This window comes from Mustela lutreola, chromosome 1 (assembly GCF_030435805.1).
Source record: "Mustela lutreola isolate mMusLut2 chromosome 1, mMusLut2.pri, whole genome shotgun sequence".
Lineage (NCBI taxonomy): Eukaryota > Metazoa > Chordata > Mammalia > Carnivora > Mustelidae > Mustela > Mustela lutreola.
Genome location: NC_081290.1, coordinates 605,694 through 628,972, shown reverse-complemented (window position 1 = coordinate 628,972; position 23,279 = coordinate 605,694). Strand labels below are relative to the sequence as shown.

Genomic DNA, 23,279 nt, shown 5'->3' with positions numbered 1-23,279 from the left:
AATCAGGTAAAATAACACATTTTTCAGATTGTTTACACAGGAATAATAGAGACTGTTACACAGTTCTTTTATCATATAGATGTCAGAACACATCACTAGCTCCAAGAGACCGATTACACACACTAAATAACTGAGTTCTTCTTTTCAACCCTCTACCACTTGGGATAAAACATTTGTAACCTAAACTTAGGGATTACTTGCTTTCAGATTGCTAAAAACCAAAGTGAAATAGGTACTTACCCCCACTGATGGAGATGTTAAATGTTCCTCCTGCTGACAGTAGGAATTCAGACTCTTGTTTTCCCTCCTTAATGCACTGAAGAGACGGACAGGACAACAATTTAGCCAGAATGAAAGTGGAGTAATTTACTGCCAAACAAGATTTACACACAACTATTCACCTACTGGCTAGATGACATGCCGAGTTACTCCAGAAAAGTTCTCAGATCCAAGATTTTCCTAAGTATTAACTCCCATGATACAATCATAAATAAAATACAAGATTATCAGGAATAATGTTTAAAAAAAAGCCTTAAGGTACGTATCTACTACCGGCAGCTCAGAAATTACTGAAGAAGCTGTTTTCATAGACACTTCAAGTAAGAAAAGCTTGAGACATGCAGAATACATGTTTCTAATTTTACCATATTTAGACTTTAAATGAACCCTGATGCTATACATCTAAAATTTCCTCTGTGTCTCAAAATTTCTGTCCAATCATTAAGGTTAGTTATAAGGTTCTTTTTATTTTAATTGAATCAGTCTTGAAAAAAAAAAAAAACACCTGGTGCCCTTGTACAAATGCTATATAAAAGACTATATGGGAAAAAAAAAGACTATATGAATATACTTAAATTCAATTGCAGATTTTGTATTCTCTTAAACTAGTCATACCTGCAATAGCAGGTTGGTGTGGTAAAAAGATACATAGTTCTGTTATAAACTTCTGAGACTACCCGTAAGATTGAATAAAAAGAAATTCTATATTTTCTTTCTTTAGAAGAAAAGAAACATAAGGAAGGCATATTGCTGGCAAATAGTTTAAATGCTTTCTATGTATAAAAATTCATAAGAAGACAAAATTAAAATGTATCAGAGATTATAGAGAAATTTTTAAAGAAAAACATATCTGCAGTTCATGATTCCAGGGTTCTGGGATCGAGCCCCACATCGGGCTCTCTGCTCAGCAGAGAGCTTGCTTCCCTTCCTCTCTCTCTGCCTGCCTCTCTGCCTAGTTGTGATCTCTGTCAAACAAATAAATAAAATCTTAAAAAAAAAAAAGAAAAGAAAAACATAGCTGTCGGGCACGAGATAAAATACCTATCTTCTCTGCTCATGTTACCTACACATGTGAATATAAATGCCTAGCATGCGAAGTCTGGGGCATTTTTGGATTGGGGAATTTTAGTACAGGGCACAGAGTAGCATCATCTGTAAATAATGTTTAATGAGCTAATACTATTACAGGGGGATAACCATAACCTTAATTCTTTCCCTAAAGAGAAGCATTCTAGAATTTTAAAGCTTAAATAAAAAAATTTTAGAGCTGAAGTTATTCACATTAAATTCACAATAAATAAATCAGACACTGATCTGATTATATTCACTAACTTACTAAAAAAACCTTTTCTTTTTTTTTTTATTAACCAGTTTTTAAAATTTGTCTTTGAAGAAACAATTAATAAACCCTTATTCATGGCCTTCTGAAATACAAGGCTGAGAAAATGGGTTATTACATGCCGAGCATTTTCAATGTATAAACTACTGTGTCTCATAAATAAATAGCATCATCAAGGTAAACAGAATTTTATTCTAAAATACTCTGAAAGTACACACTGGTGACTACCGTTTTGTTAAGTACATACTATTCTGCTATTAATTTGTAAGTGTATTTCCAAATGGTCCTCTACTTGATGATACACAGTTAGTCTAATTGTACATAGATGAAAGTATGCCTCGAATGCATCCCACAATTCTGTATGGGTATTACCACAATTGGTTCAAATTTTTATAAAGATTTTACTCATATTCTTTGTTCTCAGGTTAAATAAACATTAGATCTACTTCCATGGGAAGTGTTTTTTAATAATTATCTTGTGAAAGTCTAAATTTACTGATGAATTATTCTTATAACTTAGCTAAGGATTATAAGAAACATTCCATAGTCAGGCTATCTCCATTATCAGAAAGAAGGAACGAGTCAAAGATGAGATGAGAAACAAGAATTTGTTAATTAATTTTCCAAGAAATATAATCAGGAAGCAAGGAAAGCACAGAATTATTTAGTAATGGTTAAAAACCCCAGAAAAACAAAAGGAAGAAAAATCAATGATACAACTCTGTGCTCAAGGACTCTTTTTAACTGTCATAAAAATTGTCAACGACAACTCGTGTCACATTTCTCATGACAATCAGTAAATCATGAGAGTTTATTTAGTGAAAAATTCTATACCTGGATTCAAAGTTCAAGACTAATTTAGAAATCTCTGCCACTGCTAGCAGGCTGTAAATACGAGGTGTCAAGAAAAAACATCAGCTTTCCATGCAATGTACGTGGATTTCCGAGCAAGATCTCTTTTCATTCTCACGCGCTGATATCCATCTGACCAAATCAGGTCAGTCTCATGTCAACTGTTAACTGTGAATCATACACTCCAGAAGCCAGGTGAAAGAACTAAAGACTTCACAGACCATCCTTCTCCCAAACAAGTAAATAGACTCCTACCCCCAAAATCTCTAAGAAAACAATATATTCTAAATTCATTTTGGAACAGTACTTAAGCAAATTTTCCATATTTCCATGTGAGATAAACCAGCATCACATATTTTCCCAGTGTAATGAGAAATGAAAGAAATCAGTACCTCTCCCAAGAGCTGCTCTCCGGCAGCAGGGCTCTCCTCCCCATCACTCTGTGCTACTTGGTCAGAGTCTTTAAGAGCCTTTGGTACACAAAACAATTACAAGGGAAGTTGAAGAATGTAGCATTAAAAGAATATTAGTGACTAAGACAGACAAAAGACCCAACCAACAACATTCAGAGCTAGTTTCATTATAAGAAGCAACACTAGGTATACTGACGTAAGAAATACTATTAGAGGAAAAGCAAAGAACCGTTACTGCTAAGACCTTTCCTTTTTTCCCATCAAATGTCCCCCCAGGAACAAAGACCTTAACTTAAATATCTGAGCAGTCACTGATATTGTTTTTCCTCTTTTGCAAAATTCAAGTATCATCAAGAGAAAGGAATACTCTCTACCAGCTAAACTTACCTTATTTTAAAATGAGAATTCACTTATTAAACTACCTACAATCAGTATTTATTTTTACACTGTAAAGCAATAAAACAGACACATATCTGAAATTGCATTTCCTTCTGTGTTATGACCTAAGACAAATTTTTGGAAGTAGCTATTTTTAAAGGCCTTCTTACCGCATTCGGTCCGTCCACTTTGCTCAAGGCCACAGCGATCTGAAATGAAAACAGCAACTCGCCTGCTATACGGAACTCTGTTCAAGGCCCAGAGCACATGCCACCTCCTTCTCCCTCTTCACCGGCAAAAACCCACCAAAGTTCAGATTGGGAGCGTGTGTTTACGGAAAGAAGAGAATCTGCTATTCCACCCAAGCCTAAGCTCAAAGTAAGCATGTTTTCTTCTACTTTCTTTTAAATAACTATAATTAATTTTAAAAACTTCCTTCAAGTACTCACTATGGAAAGAACTGCTATTAGAAGATTCTATTTTCTCATTTTTGCTATTAGGCATTTAGTAAAACCTTCACATTGACCTCTTACAAACTTGTAAAAGTTAAAGCACCAGGAAGTCCAGACTAATAATAAAGTTAAATACAACAAAATCGAAAGGCGTGAGCAAAGACACAGCCAGTAAGCTGCAGGGCTGTGCGGTGCCACCTTCAGCGCGCCGGGCGCCAGCCCTGCTCCGAGGACAAAGCAGCCGCGCCCCACCCTGCACGCGGCATCCAGCAATGCTACAGAAAACTCGGGGTGCTTTCCAAGAACAACAAAGGGCTAAGACAAATTACGCAAAGAATCTAAAACACTTCCTTCAAGAGGCTGAGTGTTTTTCGGGCTGCTCCCGTCAGTACCCTGGAAGGAGTAACGAAGCCCCTCTGGGGGAAGAAAGCTGTGCAACGGGAGGACGACTTTCTCTTTTTAAAAGGGAATCTTTCTCTAAGTTAAAATGTTAAGTGACTCGGTTGGACTTTCGCTTATTCAGGTTCAGTACAATATTTCGCCCTTGTTCCAAAATGTTTACTGGCTGTCTGTCGGCTGGACAAACCGCAGAGTCTGGGAGTGCGGACTAAAGGCAAGAATGGCGAGAGCCGAAAACTGGGCTCATCTGGACCAGGACTCGGCTCTTCACCGCGGAAGCTGTAGTGAACACGGGGTGGTCTCTAACAGTTCCCTTTTTCTCAAAAACTTCCCCCAGGGCCACTGGTTGTGCACCCTCTTAAAATCTCAGTGTTACTTCCAGTGTCTGAAGTTGACAGCCTCTTCTCTTTCAAAGCCCAATTCTACCTGACACGACACAGCTCTTTAAATCGAATCTGGAGTCCAGGCGATTCTGGCAGCTTTTAAATCCAGGTACAAGGTGGAATTTAACGATATGTACTTGGAACTCTGGCAACCAAACAAATTCTTATTAAATATTTATTGAATGACTTGAGATTACCTGTACAGAAGTTTATAAAAAGAACATGTAGGCTACATAAATATTTTACTTGCATAAGCACAGCCCTTTAACTTCCCCAGAAATTTACCTTCTTTCCTAGGTCTTCTTTTCTGTATCCTAGAAGTTCAAGGTATTTTCCCCGAGAATCATCCTCAAAGTTTACCTTTAAAGAAGACATACTCTTGAAATACAGACATGTCTTTAGATTTTTAATTACCTGATCAAACTGCAAGTAGAATTATTAGAAATTATAAAAATTAAAGTCTACTAAAGTCTACTGTTACCAACTAAAGCTTTCTATACCTACTACATAGAAGGCTTCTGTAAGAAACATTCCCCTATAGAGTTTTCTTTAATAGTAGTATACTAGTTATTAATTACCCTTGTCAAATAAAGGTTACTTTTATTTTACTTTTTAAGGAAGCTCCATGCCTACTGCGGGATTTGAACTCACGACCCTAAGATCAAGAGTTGAATGCTCTACTGACTAAGCCAGCCAGGTGCCCCAAAGCTTACCTTTAAACTATAATTTCTGTAAATACAAGCGAACTCGCGTCCAATGGTTACAGGCATGCAAAACGCAATGCTCCACAGAACACTCAATGTCCTAAAACTCCTTCCCAAAATTAATGATTACAAAATATAAAATTCTGTAATTTCAGAATTTAACCTTACTGCATTTAAGATCTCTTTGGAAAATTTAGTATCAAGAAACAGACACTCCAGTGGAGGCAAAATGACCAACCAGAAACTCTATTTCCTCTTGTCATAAGTGCAACTCGGTAAAAGGAGTGAGAAATGCCTCCAACCTCTCCCCCATGCTTTTCCCTCTTGTCCCATTCTCTGTAACTGGATCTACTAAAGAAACTAAATATCGTTTTTATTAAACTAAGCTCTGTGTTAGAGCTTTAAGATAGGTTTGCCGAATGTTAAATATCTCCCATGTAAATATAACTATCATGTCGTTTTTTACTTCTTAAAAAAGTACTTCATACTAGGCTCTTCAAAGCAGAGAGGGAAGAGCTCTTGACATAAAAATATGGTCACGTGCTCTTCATAAGGTTTCTTTAATCTCAAATCAGAAAACTCCTGAAATCACAAGCCTGCAATAATTTCTTTAATTAAGAACAGAACGAGAATATAATTGGGAAGAGTTAAATTTGCAGATAATGAAACTGTTTTAATCTCAACTTTACCTTCAGAAAGGACCACACATTTTTCTCAAACTCAGTCTGAGAAGCCTCGATTTTCTTCTGACAGTAACTGACAAACCCCTGCGACCGCACGACCTGCTGCAGCTGGTCCGACCGGCGCAGGAACTCCTCTTCTGTGACGACCTGACTGACGAACACGTGGTGGTGCGGCTCAGCTCCCTGCTGGGCCTGCACTCTGCCGTTCTCAAAGGTAACCAGTTTGCCTCCGAACTGGAAACGGAACAAAAAACAAAGTCAGTCTGGACCACAAGGAGATGGCCCAGAAGTGTGCTTACTGAAAAGCTTGCTAATGGAAAAGAACCATGGCCTTAATAGCTCTCACTCTGGATAGAAGCAGCTGATACCGTCTCCCGCACTCCACGACCTGACTCCAGCCTCCAATCACGGTGGTTCTTCACACCACCTGCCTTCTAGAGAAAACGTTCCATTTACTGTGCCTCACAGTTTCTCACCTATTTGTTTTACTAACTTGCACATACTCAACTTCACTTCTCTTCAAGGCCCGGGGAAATGCCACCTCTTCCACCTCATATCCGCCATCAATATATTACAGATCTCTTTCTTTTTTTTTGAAGATTTTATTTATTTATCTGACAGACAGAGATCACAAGTAGGCAGAGAGGCAGGCAGGGGCGGGGGTAAGCAGGCTCCCCGCTGAGCAGAGAGCCCGAAGCGGGACTCGATCCCAGGACCCTGAGATCATGACCTGAGCTGAAGGCAGAGGTCCAACCCACTGAGCCACCCAGGCGTCCCTATTAGAGATCTCTTTCGATTCAACTACTAGCTTATATGTATGTGCCTCACCCTCTGTTCTCGGCTCCAAGCTTTAAAGGGAGGCAGAATATGCCCCTCCAAAATCTGCGTTCTGGCATGAGGACTACTCCAAGCCAAGGACTACCTGGAAAACAGCAGGAAGGAAGGGCGTCCTGACCTGCTCTTTTCTTCCCAAAAGCTGGAGATAAAACTCCCATGTGACAGCTGCCCTCTCTATACCGGGGGGAAGAAACATTCCTATCACCAGAGGGGGAAAGAAACCTGCACAAACAGACCTGGTTAAATAACATTACCTCCCTTTAGTCTCTCTAAATATTTGAGTTACTTTTCCACAACGGCCATTCTTTGTCCAACCTAGTACATAAGCACTAGATTTTGCCACTTGTTTGTTTTCATTTCCCCACGGGAGCCCAGGTGTGCAGAAAGCCTGTATGCTCTTCCCCTGTTAATCTGTCTTTATCAATTTAATTCTCAGGTCCAGAGGAAAACTCTAGGAGGGCAGGTGCAAAGTTCTGCCTCTCCTCTACTCACAGGGACTGTGGTTCTGTGTCTACTTCATTCTTGTACCCAATACCTGCCTTGCACATAGCAAGTAAGCGGCTACTATCTGCATCGTATCTTCATTATATATCAATAAATATATATCAATAAATACAGGTAAAGGAGGAAACAGAGGACCAAATCTGGTTCTTTATACTCAGTCATTTTGGTACAAGGATTATTGTTTTTACATAAACTGAAACACCAACAAAGCATTAAGCACTCTACTTACGGAATTTAACATGAGAATAAAACTGGATACAACAGGCACTTGTAAGCTCTAAATGAGCAGCAGATAATACTACAAATGATACAGACTTCACAAAAGGGCAAAACTGCTGGGTTTCCCCACATTTTAGGGAAGTTGGTGAAAACTGCAACCCCACCCCAGAAACAAAACCAAAACTGGGTTTCACAGGAGGATTTCACAAGAGGCTTATTCACATACTTGGTTCTAGGTAATAATATTACACCATTACATAATCACAATAATGCGAGTGCCATGTCAATTAACTGAATTTACACCGAAAAACATATAAAAAGGAAAAAAGAAAGAAGCATTAAAAAAATAATGTAAGCGCTGCTTGTTAGTCATCATTTTTTCAAACTGACCAAAAGAAAACTTAAATATTGGTACTGAACACAATAAAAATTTTTTAAAGTCTTAACAATGTACTATGTACTTTACAAAATTAGCAAAAGTATGTACTTTACAAAAATTAGCAAAAGTAAAAAATTTGGAAAGGGAAAAAATTGGAAAAACTGGAAGGAAGTCTATAAGTGCACTAATTCATTACTACAGAGAAGAGATTCAATTCGTACTACATGACGTTGATAAATCAAGACACGGATGTTCAGGTAAATTATTTACATTCATTAAGATAATCCTAAAGACAACACAAACTTCTAAAACTTCACTGGTAACCGAAAAACCCTGGAGGGGCCTCTGACATTCTACCGCTCATGTCCACAGAGGGCATTTTCCTTGTACTCTGTAAGAGGAACTAGCAGAGGAGGAAACCCGCGAGCCTTTCTCTGTCCCTCACGCTGTCCTCGGGGAGGACTGACTGGCATCCTTCGGGGAAGAGATGCAGCAGGCTTACTCACGCCAGCCTCTCGGCACTTTTTACAGCTGTCTCCCCGCCTAGACAATTGTCCCCGTGGATCGCTGCCTGCACCTTCAAGGGAAGGCCAAGAGTACCGGATTTGCCCGTAACTAGGTGAGTAAGGACGCCTAATACAGGGGTGAAGCTACAAACACGCTTACGAAATCCGACCCTGGGGACAGAGTGGCAAACAGAAGGCCCAGCTCTCTGGAGACTACGTTCTAGCTTGTTATCAGACCGCTAAGGCTGTGCGGCTGAGCTAGAGCCTCCGTGCCCACCTACGGCCGCACTAGAGCTGCTGTTCTGGATCTCTGTCTCTCACGTGGTTCTAAACACGTATGGGTAAGTGTTATTTACAGCTTTATAATACTCGAGTACCAGCCAGAGGAGAAGGGTGAATGCGGATGGAAAGGCGGTCACTCCTCACTCATAAGACATTTAAATACAAAGGGAACATCTCCTGTCTGTCAGGGACCAGTTCAGGCACTGGAACGTACCTGAGAAACAGACAGTCTGTCCTCAAGAAGCTTATTTGACAGAGAGAGAGAGAGAGAGAGATCACAAGTAGGAAGAGAGAGAGGGGGAAGCAGGCTCCCCGCTGAGCAGAGAGCCCGGTGCAGGGCTCAATCCCAGGACCCTGAGATCAGGACCTGAGCCGAAGGCAGAGGCTTTACCCCCTGAGCCACCCAGGCGCCCCTGCACACAGTTTTATAATAATAATTGTTTTAGTTACTTAGGGAAGGAAGGAACTAACTGGATGAATGGTTAGTATTCAGTAAAAAAAAAAAAAAAGAAAAGAAAAGTCACAAACAAAGGAAAAGATTCCAAAGCAGGAGTCCGCAGAGTAGATAAAAGTGCACACGAGGGATGAGAACATTAATTACATCCAAAGAACGGATTTATGAGTGACACAATCAGAGGTCTATTTTAGGAAGACCAGACTAGACAGATGTAGTATAGATTAGGGGAACAGACAAGTTACAGTCATGTAACAGTTCAGTGTGATAAGATGAAGAATTAGGCAGAGTAACAGCCAAGTAATAGAAAGAATTAAACCCAAGAGATTTATAAGGAGAGCAGCGTCTGGACCTGAGGAATGACATTAGAGGCCGAAAGAGAACTTCTGAGCCTGATTAATAAAAGAATGATAGCAAGCACTCAACAGTAACTGCAGAGGACATCATTCATTCAGTTACAAAAAAGGTTTAAATATACATAATTCTATGATGTATATAAATTCTGTTATGATGACTGGGAAAATGAATAATATAAGCTTTTGAAAATTTTTATCTTTTTAAGCAATCTACTTAAATCTACCCCCCAATGTGGGGCTTGAACTCATGACCTTAATATCAAGAGTTGCACGCTCTACTGACTGAGCCAGCCAGGTGCCCCAAATAATGGAAGTTTAGTATCTTTGTTTTAGGCATTATTACCAAGGGACTCACTCTCATCGTTAGGTACAACAGGCATCTGATTAGACTGGCAGGAGAAGTGCTTCAAACCTTCGTAACTGTAAGATTAGCAAGGTTATTAATTCCTCTGTGCCTTTCTATTACAACATGGGCTAACAGTAGTAGCTATTTTATAGGCAGTTGTGAGAATTTAATGAGTTACACTATATGTAAAATGCTTAGAACAGTGGCTGGCACACTAATAAATACAGTAAGTAAATACATTTTAGCTATTAAAAAATACCCTTTAGCTACTAATAATAGCACAAATGAAGTTTTCTTGTACCTGTAGGTTGAATGAAGAATGTGACCCAACACTGGACAACAGACTGTTCTAGGCCAGACTTAAAAACAGTAGCGCAGTAAGAATATTTAGGAAAGAACTTTAGGGGCACCTGGGTGGCTCAGTTGGTTAAGCGGCTGCCTTTGGCTCAGGTCATGATCCTAGCGTCCTGGGATCGAGTCCCACATCGGGCTCCTTGCTCGGCAGGGAGCCTGCTTCTCTCTCTGCCTCTGCCTACCACTCTGTCTGTGCTAGCATGCTCAATTTCTCTCTCTCTCTGACAAATAAATAAATAAAATATTTAAAAAAAAAAAAAAAAAAAAGGAAAGAACTTTATCTCTTCTTTCTGGTTTGTAAAGACAGCCAGGGTTTTCTAAGCTGAAGTTCGAGGACATTAATATGGCAACGATACAGACGTAACACCAAAAGCGCGGGCAACAAAAGCAAAAATCGACAAGTGAGGCTTCTGTGCAGCAGAGGAAACAAACAACGGAGTAGAAAAGATACAGAATGGGAGAAGAATATTTGCAAATCATTTATCTGGTCAAGAGTTAACATTCAGAATATATAACAAACCCCTACACCTCAATAACAAAATTCCCAAACAACCTGATTTTTTAAAAAATGGGCAAAAGACTTGAACAGACATTTCTCCAAAGATGACATACAAATGGCCAACGGATACATGAAGAGATTCACATCACTACTCATCAGGAAAATGCAAATCAAAGCACAATGAGGTATCATTTCATATCCATTAGGATGACTGTTATCTAAACAAACAGGAAATAACACTGTTACCGAGGATGTGGAGAAATTAGAGCCCATGCGCATTGCTGATGGGAGTAAAAAATGGTGCGGGAAAATGGGAAACTATTTGGAGGTTCCCCAAAAAATTAAAAACAGAATTACCATAATATCCAGTAATCCCACTTCTGTGTATATATCCAAAAGAATCAAAAATAGGATCTCAAAAGACGTAACTGCACACAAATGTTCTCCGCAGCATTATTCACACTAGCAAGAGGGGGAAGCAACCTTAATGTCCATTGATGGATTAACGCATAAAGAAAATGTAGACTATTATTCAGCCTTTTAGAAGTAGGAAATCTTGTCCTACACAGCAACATGGATGACCCTTGAGGACCTTATGCTGTGAGAGACAAAACAATCACAAAAAGACAGATATTACAGGATTCCATTTATATGAGGTATCTAAAGTTGTTAAACTCAGAAACGGAATGTAGAATGTGATTACCAGGGGCTAGAGAAGGGAAAAAGAGCAGTTGTCGTTTAATTGGAAAAGAGTTTCAGTTTTGTAAGGTAAAAAAGTTCTGGAGATCTGTTGCACAACAAATGTATACAGTTAACATACTGTACTGCACACTTAAAAAGGGTTAAAATGGCAAGTTTTTTAAAAAGATTTTATTAAAAAAGATTTATTTACTTGACAGAAAGAGACCATAAGTAGGGAGGTTGGTGGGGGGGTGCTCTCTGCAGAGCAGAGAGCCCGACATGGGGCTCGATCCCAGGAACCTGAGATCATGACCTGAGTCGAAGGCAGAGGCTTAACCCACTGAGCCACCCAGGCGCCCCATTTTTTAAGATTTTATTTATTTATTTGACAGAGAGACAGACAGACATTGGGAGAAGGAACAGAAGCGGGGGAGTAGGAGAAGCAGGCGTCCTACTGAGCAGGACGCCCCATGTGGGACTGGATCCCAGGACCCTGGGACGATGACCTGAGCCGAAGGAAGACGCTTAACGACTGAGCCACCCAGGCGCCTCTAAAATGGCAAATTCTACGCTACATGTTTTTTTACTATAAAAAAGAAGAAATTGGCAATTAAAAAAAGTTGGAAGGAATAAAGGAAGGAAGAATACACAGATAGACCTTCCTCCAAAGAAAAAAGAAAAAAAATGCTGAAGTTTAATAAGGGGATGGACAGTGTAAAGGTTGCACGAGAACGTAAATGTACTTAATGACACTGAACTGTGTCTTTCTAAATGGTTAACACGGTAAGTTTTATGTCATCTATATCTTACCACAATTTAAAGTAAAATAAAAAAAGATAAGTTCCCATTTTTTCTGAGAAGCCATTTTGAGTGAGAAAAACTTAACACATCTCAATTCTCTTCCACCTGAGTGACCCTCTAAGAGCACTTTACCAAGAGAAATCCTCTGTGCTGAATCGAATGCACTTACAGAAAAGGAAGCTCCAACAGGCCTTCGGGTCCACTTGGGTGGCTTCTTGAGAGGCAACACTATGTTATGCTGAGCCGTCTGCTGAGGAATTTGCAATGGAGGAAGGGGCTGTCCTGTGCCAAAGGGATCAAGATTCCCAAAGGACGATGAAAGCTAAAAAACATAATTACATGAGAATTTGTAACTTACACAAAATTTTGTTGCATGTTTTCAAGTCATACGCATGACATATTTTTATCACGAGCATCCCATTAATCAGTAGCCCTGATCCATAAAGTCATCTTCAAATAATTAAGCAAGATGGAATTTTTCAAGTGTTGTAATTGAACATCTTAACACTTCGTATTACCTTGTCAACTTGTTTCTGCCTTAGGCCGTCTGCACTCCCACCCATGATGGAATACACGCTGATCCGCCCGTCAAAGGAAGCCGCTGATAAGACAGCAGGGTTTCTGGGACACCACTGAATGTCAAAGCACCACTGTGTGTTGGTGGGAAGTTCATACAACACCTAGGCAACGACAACAAGGGTCAGAAAACAGTAAAGCCACTCGACACCCAAAACACGTGAATGAGTGTGATCCACATGCGCAGCTTAATGAAACACTTCCTTTTAGAAAGTTTGTTGAACCAGGAAAAACAATCATAAAAATTCATTTGAAGTACAAAAGGAGTCCACTATGGTAAGCTGTTAGGATAAAAATGAATGCTTCTTCAAACTTGTGACCAGATTTAAAATAAGTACATATTAAAAACGAAGGTTTTTCCGTTTTTATTGAGGTGGTAGTAGCAGATGCATCTGAATGACCAGAGCAAATCAGAGTCAGCTTGTTAAAAACTCTAAGAGAGAACGGTCTGGTCTCCTGCCCAACTCTGCTACTTGCCAAGATCCAGACAATCATATTTAGGCTATCTGAAGACCACAGTTAAAAAATAACCTCAAGAAGGAAGAATTCACTGAGAAATTTGGTTTTTAGTCAAGCAAAACCATGTATACATCATTTATCTTACTGCAGAATGGAAACAGGTTTAGCATAAACACTTTAGAAGGAGAAAAATATAGAAAAACTGTAAACAAGTGGTTGATATAAAACCTTTACAATGTAGTAATTATTGCTAACTCAGTGTGATGGTAACTGATGCTCACAGGAGGATAGGTTTTATGTCTGTTTTTAATGATTTTATTTATTTGAGAGAGAAAAAGGGCACAAGCACGAGCAAGGGGAAGGGCAGAGGGAGTGGGGGAAGCAGACTCCCTGCTGAGCAAGGAGCCTCCCGGACTAGGAGCTAGATCCAGGATCCTGGGATCATGACCTGAATTGAAGGCAGATGCTTAACCGACTGAGCCACCCAGGCGCCCCGGTTTTATGGTTTTAAGAAGTCAAACTAACTTTGACTTCGTGGGATATTTGAAATGTTCAGTTTTATAAGAAAACAGAATTAAGTAAAAAGGTACCTAGCTTACTCACCTTTAAGGCTTACATTGGTCAATAAGACTCATTATTCAGGTTCTTTAAATCACTGTTCTATTCCTAATTTACACTTGAGTAAAAAAAATCTAATAAACTTTTTATTTCCAGCATATACTAAAAGTTTATGGCTTTAATGTCCAAGCACACGCAACTAATCATAAGCAAAATTCATTTTATCAAATCATAGAACAGATAAAATTAGAACAGTAATTTCCATGATTTTGAACTCACTTGGAAAGGCACATTATAAAATTTAAGATTTTATTATTTGGTCCACAAACATATGAGGGAAAACTTACTTTAATTTTTTTCTCCTATCTTTCCTAACTTGAACGATTCTACCTTCTTTTAGAAAACTTGAAACCACAAATCAAATAACAAAAGTGCTTGTTTCTATATATTAAAACCTATCAAAGAGGGGTGCCTGCTTCTCTTTCCTTCTGCCCCTCCCCCATACTGGTGTGTGAGCTCTCCCTAATAAATACATAAAAATCTAAAAAAGTGAAGTAAAAAATAAAACCTAAAAAACAAAAATCTATGGTCTATTGCCAAATACTGACAAGACGGAAACCATTCATTCAACTAAGAAAAATAATTTTTAAAATACTTAACGAGATTTTTTTGCCCATTAATTTAATCTAAAGAGATTAAAAGCAATCAAGTTACATTTATAAAACATTTATATTGAAAAGAAATAAATTTCCCACATCTAAATTTCTATGTATAGAACATATGACAAATATTATAAAGTATATTCCTGCTGTATAGTTCAGAAGAGAAATTAAAAACATACAACTCATTTCCAAAAATCAGAGAGGCTCTTCAGGAATGGTAAGGTAGGAAAAAGACCCAAACCTTGAACACTCCTGCTTTAAAAACACTGATTTCCAGAGATCACACATTAAATAAATCAAACCAAGTATTTCTGAGTGTGGGTCAACATCTTTTTATTAGAAATGGGGGGTAGGGGGGCGCCTGGGTGGCTCAGTGGGTGAAGCCACTGCCTTCGGCTCAGGGCATGATCTCAGGGTCCTGGGATCGAGCCCCGCATCGGGCTCTCTGCTCAGCTGGGAGCCTGCTTCCCCCTCTCTCTCTGCCTGCCTCTCTGCCTACTTGTGATCTCTGGCAAATAAATAAATAAAATCTTAAAAAAAAAAAAGAAATGGACGGTAGGGGATGATTACTAATTTCGAAAATACTATTTCAATGGCTGACTTTCTTGGATGAAACAGGTGAGGGTTAAATAATATTCCTGATAAAATCTCTCCTAGATTAACATTTCGCACGTATCTCTATCTCCATGTCCTTAACTATATTAATGCACTAAAGAATCCATATGGAAAATTTCTTATTCGGCTACCAAAAACATATGTAATAGTGGGGTGCCCGGGTGGCTCAGTCATTGAGCAGCTGCCTTTGGCTCAGGTCATGATCCCGGGGCCCTGGGATGGAGCCTCGCACTGGGTTCCCTGCTCCGCGGGGAGCCTACTTATCCCATTCCCACTCCCCCTGCTTGTGTTCCCTCTCTCACTGTCTCTCTCGGTCAAATAAATAAATAAAATCTTAAAAAAATACATTATAGTAGCTATAGTCTGAGAAATGGTTCCTCCTCACACCTCTCCTGTGTTAGGGTTGGAGCAGAGAATCTTAGCATCTTTTCCGCAGCTCAGCAACAATTCCGGATCTGCCATGCTCCAAGCAATTGCCAAAATCCCCCTATAAAAAACACAAGGTGAAGAAATTTTTAATCTTCAGAAAACCAAGTCTCCAAATGATTCCTGTCTAGGTTCTGGAGACACATGTTGCTAAGAGAAGTATAATTTCATATAATCTTCATGGAAAGTAATTTAGGAATGTGTACACTCTTTGATCACCAAGAAGACATTCGGTATCTTCTCAGAATCAGGAAAACACTGTAAAGGACAAGAACCCAAATTAAGACTGCATTTTGTTTCTAATATTTTATTTTATTTTATTTTATTGAAGATTTTGTTTATTTATTTGACACAGAGAGAGAGACAGTGAGAGAGGGAACACAAGCAGGGGCATACAGGAGGGCGAGGGAAAGGTAGAAGCAGGCAGCCTGGGATCATGACCTGAGCCGAAGGCAGACGTTCAACGACTGAGTTACCCAGGAGCCCCTCTAATCTTTTAGTTTTTAAAAAATTAAAATCTTTGTGAAAATTATAAGGACAGTACGATGTATGGCCTTATACTCCTCACTTTGACTCACTGGTTTGGCCACATTTACTGTATGCGGCTTTCTCTCTCTCTCCATACATACACTGAGCATTTGAGAGTTAATTAGAGATATTATGACACGTCACCCCCACACTTACCTCTGAGGATAAAATCATCCTTCTGCATAACCACAATACAATTACATACTGAAAATATTTCTTATTTATATGCAGTATTTTAAAACATATAGTCCATATCCAAATTTCCAACTGCATCAATATACTTTCTAACTGCTCCCCCTTTAGAATCCAATCACACATGTCAAGAATTTCAAGCTTGTCAAGAATGCCTTTCAAAGAAATTCATACATATTTAATATCACATTTTAAAGAACATTTATGGGGGCACCTGGGTGGCTCAGTGGGTTAAGCCTCTGCCTTCGGCTCAGGTCATGATCTCAGGGTCCCCCCGCCCCCGCCTGCCTCTCTGCCTACTTGTGATCTCTGTCAAATAAATAAAATAAATTCTTAAAAAAAAATTTAAAAAGACCATTATGTTCTTATAGGTATTAAAGAAAAAAACATCACAGAATTATAGAGCAGGAAAGGACTGTAAATCTCATCTAAGCCACCTCCTGCATGTATTATTAGAAGGAGAAAACTGAGAAAATAGAGAGTTGATCTGCTCCTGCAGCTCAGTGTAGTCTTCTGTCTTGCTAAATTGTGATCACACCTAAAACTGGCAGTAGATATAGCACAGACACTAGGGGCACTCTAGGTGGTTCAGGTGTTCAGGTGGTTCTAGGGGCGCCTGGGTGGTTCAGGTGTTAAGCATCTGCCTTCGGCTCAGGTCATGATCTTGGGGTCCTGGGATCAAGCCCCACATCGGGCTCCCTGCTCAGCAGGGAGCCTGCTTCTCCCTCTCCCACTCTCCCTGCTTGTGTTCCCTCTCTCTCGCTGTGTCTCTCTCTGTCAAATAAATAAGTAAAATCTAAACAAAACAAAACAAAACAAGGAGCACAGATTCCAGGATCAGAATGTTTGATCAGAAGTCAGCACTTGACTGGTTATGTGATCTAGGCCAAGTTTACCTTACTGAGCTTCAATTTCCAATTCGTAAAATGGGCTAATGGCATCTGTACCATCGACTTGTTATGAGGATTAACTGACTTCGTATTTAAAGTGCTTGTACACTTCACATATTGTACAAATGTCAGTGTCCTTCCACTATTACGCAAACCTCCCGAGGGCAGCGATTTTTATCTGTTATATCACTGAATCGTAGCATAGTGCTTGGCTCAGAGCACATGTTCAAGAAGTACATGTTGAATGAATGAACAAAACCTTATCTAACATGGGAAAAATATTACAACTTATCCCAATCATCCCTTCTTTGCTAAAACGCTGACTGAAGCAGTAATATCTAAACAGAATTGCATTTTACTGGACTCTTTTCTCCTTTACATAAAGTTAAGGAGAGGTCACAAACTTTAAGGCCTCTTAGTGTGCAAATCCACTACCCAGTGGGAAAACAGAATTTAAAGCTTTAGTCTATATATCCTTAAACAAGAAAGTCCAAAAGTACTCAGAAAATATTATAACATTAAAAGGGATTTGTTTCTTGTTTAAAACTGTTAAACAAATACATATAAATTCCCTGAGTACCTGTATATCAATGTTAGGAAGCATGCTAATTTACAATTAAATTTAATGCTACCGGGACACCTGGGTGGCTCAGTTGGTTAAGCGGCTGCCTTCGGCTCAGGTCATGATCTCAGCGTCCTGGGATCGAGTCCCCACATCGGGCTCCTTGCTCGGCAGGGAGCCTGCTTCTCCCTCTGCCTCTGCCTGCCACTCTGTCTGCCTGTGCGTTCTTTCTCTCTCTCTCTGACAAATAAATAAAATCTTTAAAAAAAAAATTTAAAGCTACCAAACCTGAGAAAATTTGCAAATCTTTTACTTTTTTTTTTAATTTTAATTTTTTTAACCATTTTTTTAAAAAAAGTAATTTCTATACCCAACAAGGGGCTTGAACTCATAACCCCAGAGACCAGAGCTGCACGTTCTATCAAATGAGCCAACAAGGCACCCCACTCATATCTTTTTAGAGAATCTGCACATTTATTACAATTAAAAGCACAGGCACCCACATGGCACAGTTGGTTAAGGGTTCGACTTTTGATTTCAGCTCAGGTTGTGATCTCAGGGGTGTGAGATCGAGCCCTACGTTGGGCTCGGTGCTGTCTCCTTGAGATTCGCTCTCCCTCTGCCCCTCCCACTCTTGCTCTCAGGCTCTGACTCTTTCTTAAAAATAAATAATAAATAAATCTTCTAAAAAATGATAAAAAATAGAAAATAAATAAAATTAAATTAACAGCAGAATAACGCAAATTTCTCAAAAATACTTTTAAATTAAAATAGACAATTAGAAATAAAACAAACTTTTAAACCGCTGCGTGTCCTTGAATGTTATGGAAGACATCAGTATTATGATGCTAGTAAACTGGATGATGTCAAGAGAGTTGTCCTACAATGTTGTGGCATACTGGAATTGTAATCTATTCATTATAACTGAAAAAAGGAGTGGAAAACCCTTTATCACATTTTTTATTACTATAATATGAATTGGCTACCATTTTTGAGAACAGAAAATCTGACGACTATTGCTTCAAATACATATAATTTATACTGAATTTTACAAGACAGAGACAAAATAGATTCCTTAATTTAAAAACAATTATCTAGGGCGCCTGGGTGGCTCAGTGGGTTAAGCCGCTGCCTTCCGCTCAGGTCGTGATCTCAGGGTCCTGGGATCGAGTCCTGCATCGGGCTCTCTGCTCAGCAGGGAGCCTGCTTCCTCCTCTCTCTCTGCCTCTCTGCCTACTTGTGATCTCTCTCTGTCAAATAAATAAATAAAATCTTAAAAAAAATAAAATAAAAAAAAAAAATAAAAAAAAATAAAATAAAAACAATTATCTGATAATTCAAAAATAATAAGTAAATGTATTTTTAAAAATAAAGAATCAAGTTCCTTAGAAGTACAGCATGATACCTGGCATGGTTTTCCAAGACACGGAGTGGAGAGGAAGCAAAGCGAAGATCCCACATCTGGACCACTGGTAATCTATCATCCTCAGAGGCAAGGACCATCTGAGTCGCAACATCGGGATGCCACGCCAACCCAGAGCAATGCATCTGCAGAGAGTTAAGGCTCACAATGTATCAATCCTACTACTTTATGAAGAGCCAAAATGAGCTTAAGGAACATGCCTTTGTTGAAACAAATAGTAGAAAACATCAGCTCAGGCTTAGTTTTTTAAAAAACAACAAGAAAAAACAAAACCTAAAGCTATTAAATTTTGAATCCTGACAGCTACCTCCAGAGCCTGCATTTGCAACCTTCAAGCTATGCTGTCTCTTTAAAACTATGAAATTTTATTCAACAGCCTTAAACAGGACTCTTAAAAGTTAAAAAAAAAAAAAAAATTTTTTTTTAAAGATTTTATTTATTTATTTGACAGAGATCACAAGCAGGCAGAGAGGCAGGCAGAGAGAGCAAGGGAAGCAGGCTTCCCGGAGAGCAAAGAGCCTGATGTGGGGCTCGATCCCAGGACCCTGGGACCATGACCTGAGGCGAAGGCAGAGGCTTTAACCCACTGAGCCACCCAGGCGCCCCCCCAAATAAAAAATTTTAATGTTTTCAGTTCATCCAGCTATTTGATACACAGCACCATTCTGGACCAGAATAATTCTATACCAAAAATGAGTTTACTGGTCAATACTGTAACTGGTGGGAAAGTTTTATATAAATTTAAATACAATTTAATACTTTGGGAAAAATGAAAACAGGTAAAAGATTATAGTAACAGTCCATGGGTGGCTCAGTCAGCCAGAAGTCTGACTCTTGGTTTTAGCTCAGGTCATGATCTCAGGGTACCGGGATTGCCCCTACACGGGGCTCCACACTCAGTGGAGTGTCTGCTTCTCTCCTCCTCTACCCCTCCCCCATGGAGTGTGCTGGATCTCTCAAATAAATAAATAAATAATAATAATAAAAAAAGATTATAACAAAAAAGTTTCATACCTTTCCTCTATTTTGTCAAAAAAATCAAGACAGAATATCTAAAGCAATAGCTACCATTTCAATTTTTACATGGAATAAATTAACAGTATTACTAAGAATTACCTGGACATTCATATCCTACTGAACATTCCTAAAGATAATGGCAATGCTTATTGTATAATTTATTCAATTAAAATTTGTTTTAAAATTCCTATTTCAGGAGCGCCTGGGTGGCTCAGTGGGTTAAAGCCTCTGCCTACCGCTCCGGTCATGATCCCAGGGTCCTGGGATCTAGCCCCACGCCGGGCTCTCTGCTCAGCAGGGAGCCTGCTTCCTCCCCTCTCTCTCTGCCTGCTTGTGATCTCTCTCTCTCTCTCAAATAAATAAAATATTAAAAAATAATAATAATAAAATTCCTAATTCATTGAAAAACAGTATCCTAAAGAAATATTTTTCTCAATAGTTTTCTGTGGTTATTGTTCCCCCCACCTTGGTTATTGTTAAGTTATGTATGTATTCTCTGATTTAGGCAAACTTGTTTTTAAAATGTCAAACTAAACAATGTACTGAAAAACAAACTAACAAGATAAAGCCATTTAATTATGTCTAAATTATTTAATAGCACATTAGGACATAGTATTAAGGAATCTGTAAGGTCAAAAATTTAATGTGTTGTACAGCTACATCTACTGGGCAAATGGGAGATATCAGCTCATTTAAGTAGCGCCTAATCAGAAAAGGTGAAGCCAGGAGTCTGGAAACCACAAGTTCACAGTCATATAATTACTAGCTGGAAAAATTCATATATTCCAGAGAAAGCTAAAGATAAAAAGTTGCTATAATGCTTTGAGATAGCTAGTCAAGTAAGAACAACCAGTAAAACATGGATTAAGGAATTTAATTAACTATCTCTCTCTTCATCATTAGCAGTATTCAACATGTTTTATCAGAAATTTTATTATCTTCCCCAAGGAAAAAACCTCGATCCAACATGATCGGCCCATGAATAGATAGCAACTGACTTCACAAAATTTGATGTGTTGTCAACACTGACAATATAGAAATAGCTACGGCAGGAACACAGCACGGCTCTGCACATGACCAATCACGCCCTTACCCTGTTACTATGGTCACTGACTTTGATGATAGGTTCATTTTTTCTGAGATCCCACACAGTGGCCCGGCCACTGGGACTGGCTGATGCTAAAATATGCTGAACTTGTCTGTTCCACGCAGCGCAGCTGATATCCTCTGGAGGCTAAAAAGGAAGGAACTACTGAAAACCATTTTTCACTTATGATCCAATGAAGTACAAAATCTGATGCTTCTTTTTAAAAAATGAATTAATTAAAATCTGAACCATTTATTCCACAAATTTTTTATATTCATAGACTCTCAATAAATATAATACAATTTAAAGCTCAGTATACGCACCAATTCAAGTATTTTACCGCATTTAATACTGTCTCATTCACCATCCATTTATTAAGCTCCTGCTATAAATTAAGCACTTTTTCTTAATTTGCAACTCCCACAAGGTAGATAATGAACTACAAAGTAGACATTGATCAGTATGATGGACAACTACGCAGAGCAAAAGTTACAGCCTCGGGGTGCCTGGGTAGCTCAGTGGGTTAGGTGTCTGACTCTCGATTTGAGCTCCGGTCCTGAGTCTGCTGGGGATTCTGTCTCTCCCTTGCCCTCTGCCTATCACCCCCATGTGTTCCCTTCTCTTTCTCTCTCTCAAATAAATAAATAAATAAAATCTTTAAAAATAAATAAATAAAAATAAATGGTAGATCACATGCTAGCATTATACCCCCTCCAAGATAGCCAGAATGCTGGGATCCATTTTAATGGCTCCTCAATCTGAGTAGTCTATAGACCATAAACTTCACAGAGGCAAGCGGAAGACTGTTCTTTCTTACCTTACAGAAATGCACAGGAAAGGGGCTGAGCTGTTTTTTTCTTAAAAAATAAGTTTCCTTTCTAGTCTATGATTTTTATTCCAAGATTAGATATCATCAAAATACTATACAACATAAAATACTATACTATATAAATTCCTGTATTTAAAAAGTAATCCAAGACTTGTCTCTTTTATTCACAACTGCATGTCGAATACATCAAAGCAGTGTCGGGTGGTAAGCACTGAATAAATATTTGCTATGGAAGTACTCACTGATACTTCAAAGAACACGTTTACTAACACCTTGCTATCCTGAAGGAAAATCAGTAACATCTAAACACTGATTTTAAACAAATATATTTTGTGTGAAAAAAATGAAATAAATAAAGTGTTAAAGAATCAGCTGGTTCTTTTGATTACATCAGAATCAATGCAATACCTGTGTTTTGGCTCCTGGTGTCATTGGCGTTGCAAAGTTGTTGAGATCCCAAATGTAGATTTCAGATTCATTAGCACCAGAGGCTACCAGATTAGTCTGCAATAAGAAATAATAATGAAACAACATTTAAGTATAATTAAGAGAACTCTGAATAACTTCAGAGATAGAACGCTCTATCAGTTTTAGGGTATACAACTTTTCTACTTAATTAAAGAACCAAACCTCATGATTTCCTAAATGCTATGCATAATAATCTGAAACTACAATGGTTTTTCAAAGAAGCATATTATAAGATTCTATTTCACCAAGAAGACAGTATGTCTACTGATATTAAAATACAAGAGATTAAAAAAATAATTATATGGATGAATTCTTAAACAATCATGCAACCATGTGGGGATTATCATTTGTGCAGGAAGGGGATCTGATTGTGAGAGAGAGACAAAAAACAGGCAAAATCAATTACTTTTTCAGACAAATAATTGAATCCTAAAATAATGGTATCTATCTCCAGACACCTCAAAGCCAGCTTCTGCCGCCAGACCCATACAGGGCTAGTAAAATCTCCTGTCTTAAATCCTCAGGTCTTTCTGGTGCATTTACACTCCATTTTGGTCTAGGTGGCAGTACTTCTAGGTTATCTCTGTTGCATACCTTTAGGGTCAAAAAGACTGTAACCCTGTGACATGAAGTACAGGAAGATAATGGGTTTCATATACTGGCTTTCATCTTTTGTTACTCACTCTCATAAGTTCTTTCATCAACTGACACCTGACTATGAAAACAGAGGAATTCTACGGTTGTAACCGCCTATAACCGAAGACACCACCCAGCAAGCAGCTGCTGTTTAAACTCATATACAAAGCAACTAACTATCTCATCTAAAGAGCTGGCACCATAAACTACAGAAATGAAGCTCAGGTTGTATTTCTATACCCTAAGTATTT

The 23,279-nt window shown here is 38.7% G+C and overlaps 1 protein-coding gene across 30 annotated transcripts in view; it reads right to left on the bottom strand.

Moving 5' to 3' along the window:
* Positions 1-23,279, bottom strand: part of SEC31A (SEC31 homolog A, COPII coat complex component) — an 81,701-nt gene that overhangs the window by 43,774 nt on the left and 14,648 nt on the right. For 11 of the 30 annotated variants that reach the window (XM_059147692.1, XM_059147949.1, XM_059148125.1 and 8 more), the window contains exons 5-15: positions 22,333-22,428; positions 21,102-21,242; positions 18,974-19,116; positions 15,358-15,457; positions 12,619-12,780; positions 12,270-12,422; positions 5,889-6,116; positions 4,781-4,855; positions 3,432-3,470; positions 2,863-2,940; positions 241-316 (exon numbers count right to left, since the gene is read on the bottom strand). In XM_059147692.1, coding sequence (XP_059003675.1) covers positions 241-316; positions 2,863-2,940; positions 3,432-3,470; positions 4,781-4,855; positions 5,889-6,116; positions 12,270-12,422; positions 12,619-12,780; positions 15,358-15,457; positions 18,974-19,116; positions 21,102-21,242; positions 22,333-22,428 — 1,291 coding nt within the window. The remainder of the gene's footprint in view (positions 1-240; positions 317-2,862; positions 2,941-3,431; positions 3,471-4,780; positions 4,856-5,888; positions 6,117-12,269; positions 12,423-12,618; positions 12,781-15,357; positions 15,458-18,973; positions 19,117-21,101; positions 21,243-22,332; positions 22,429-23,279) is intronic. The other 19 variants (XM_059148553.1, XM_059148881.1, XM_059149211.1 and 16 more) reach the window with 3 other exon arrangements.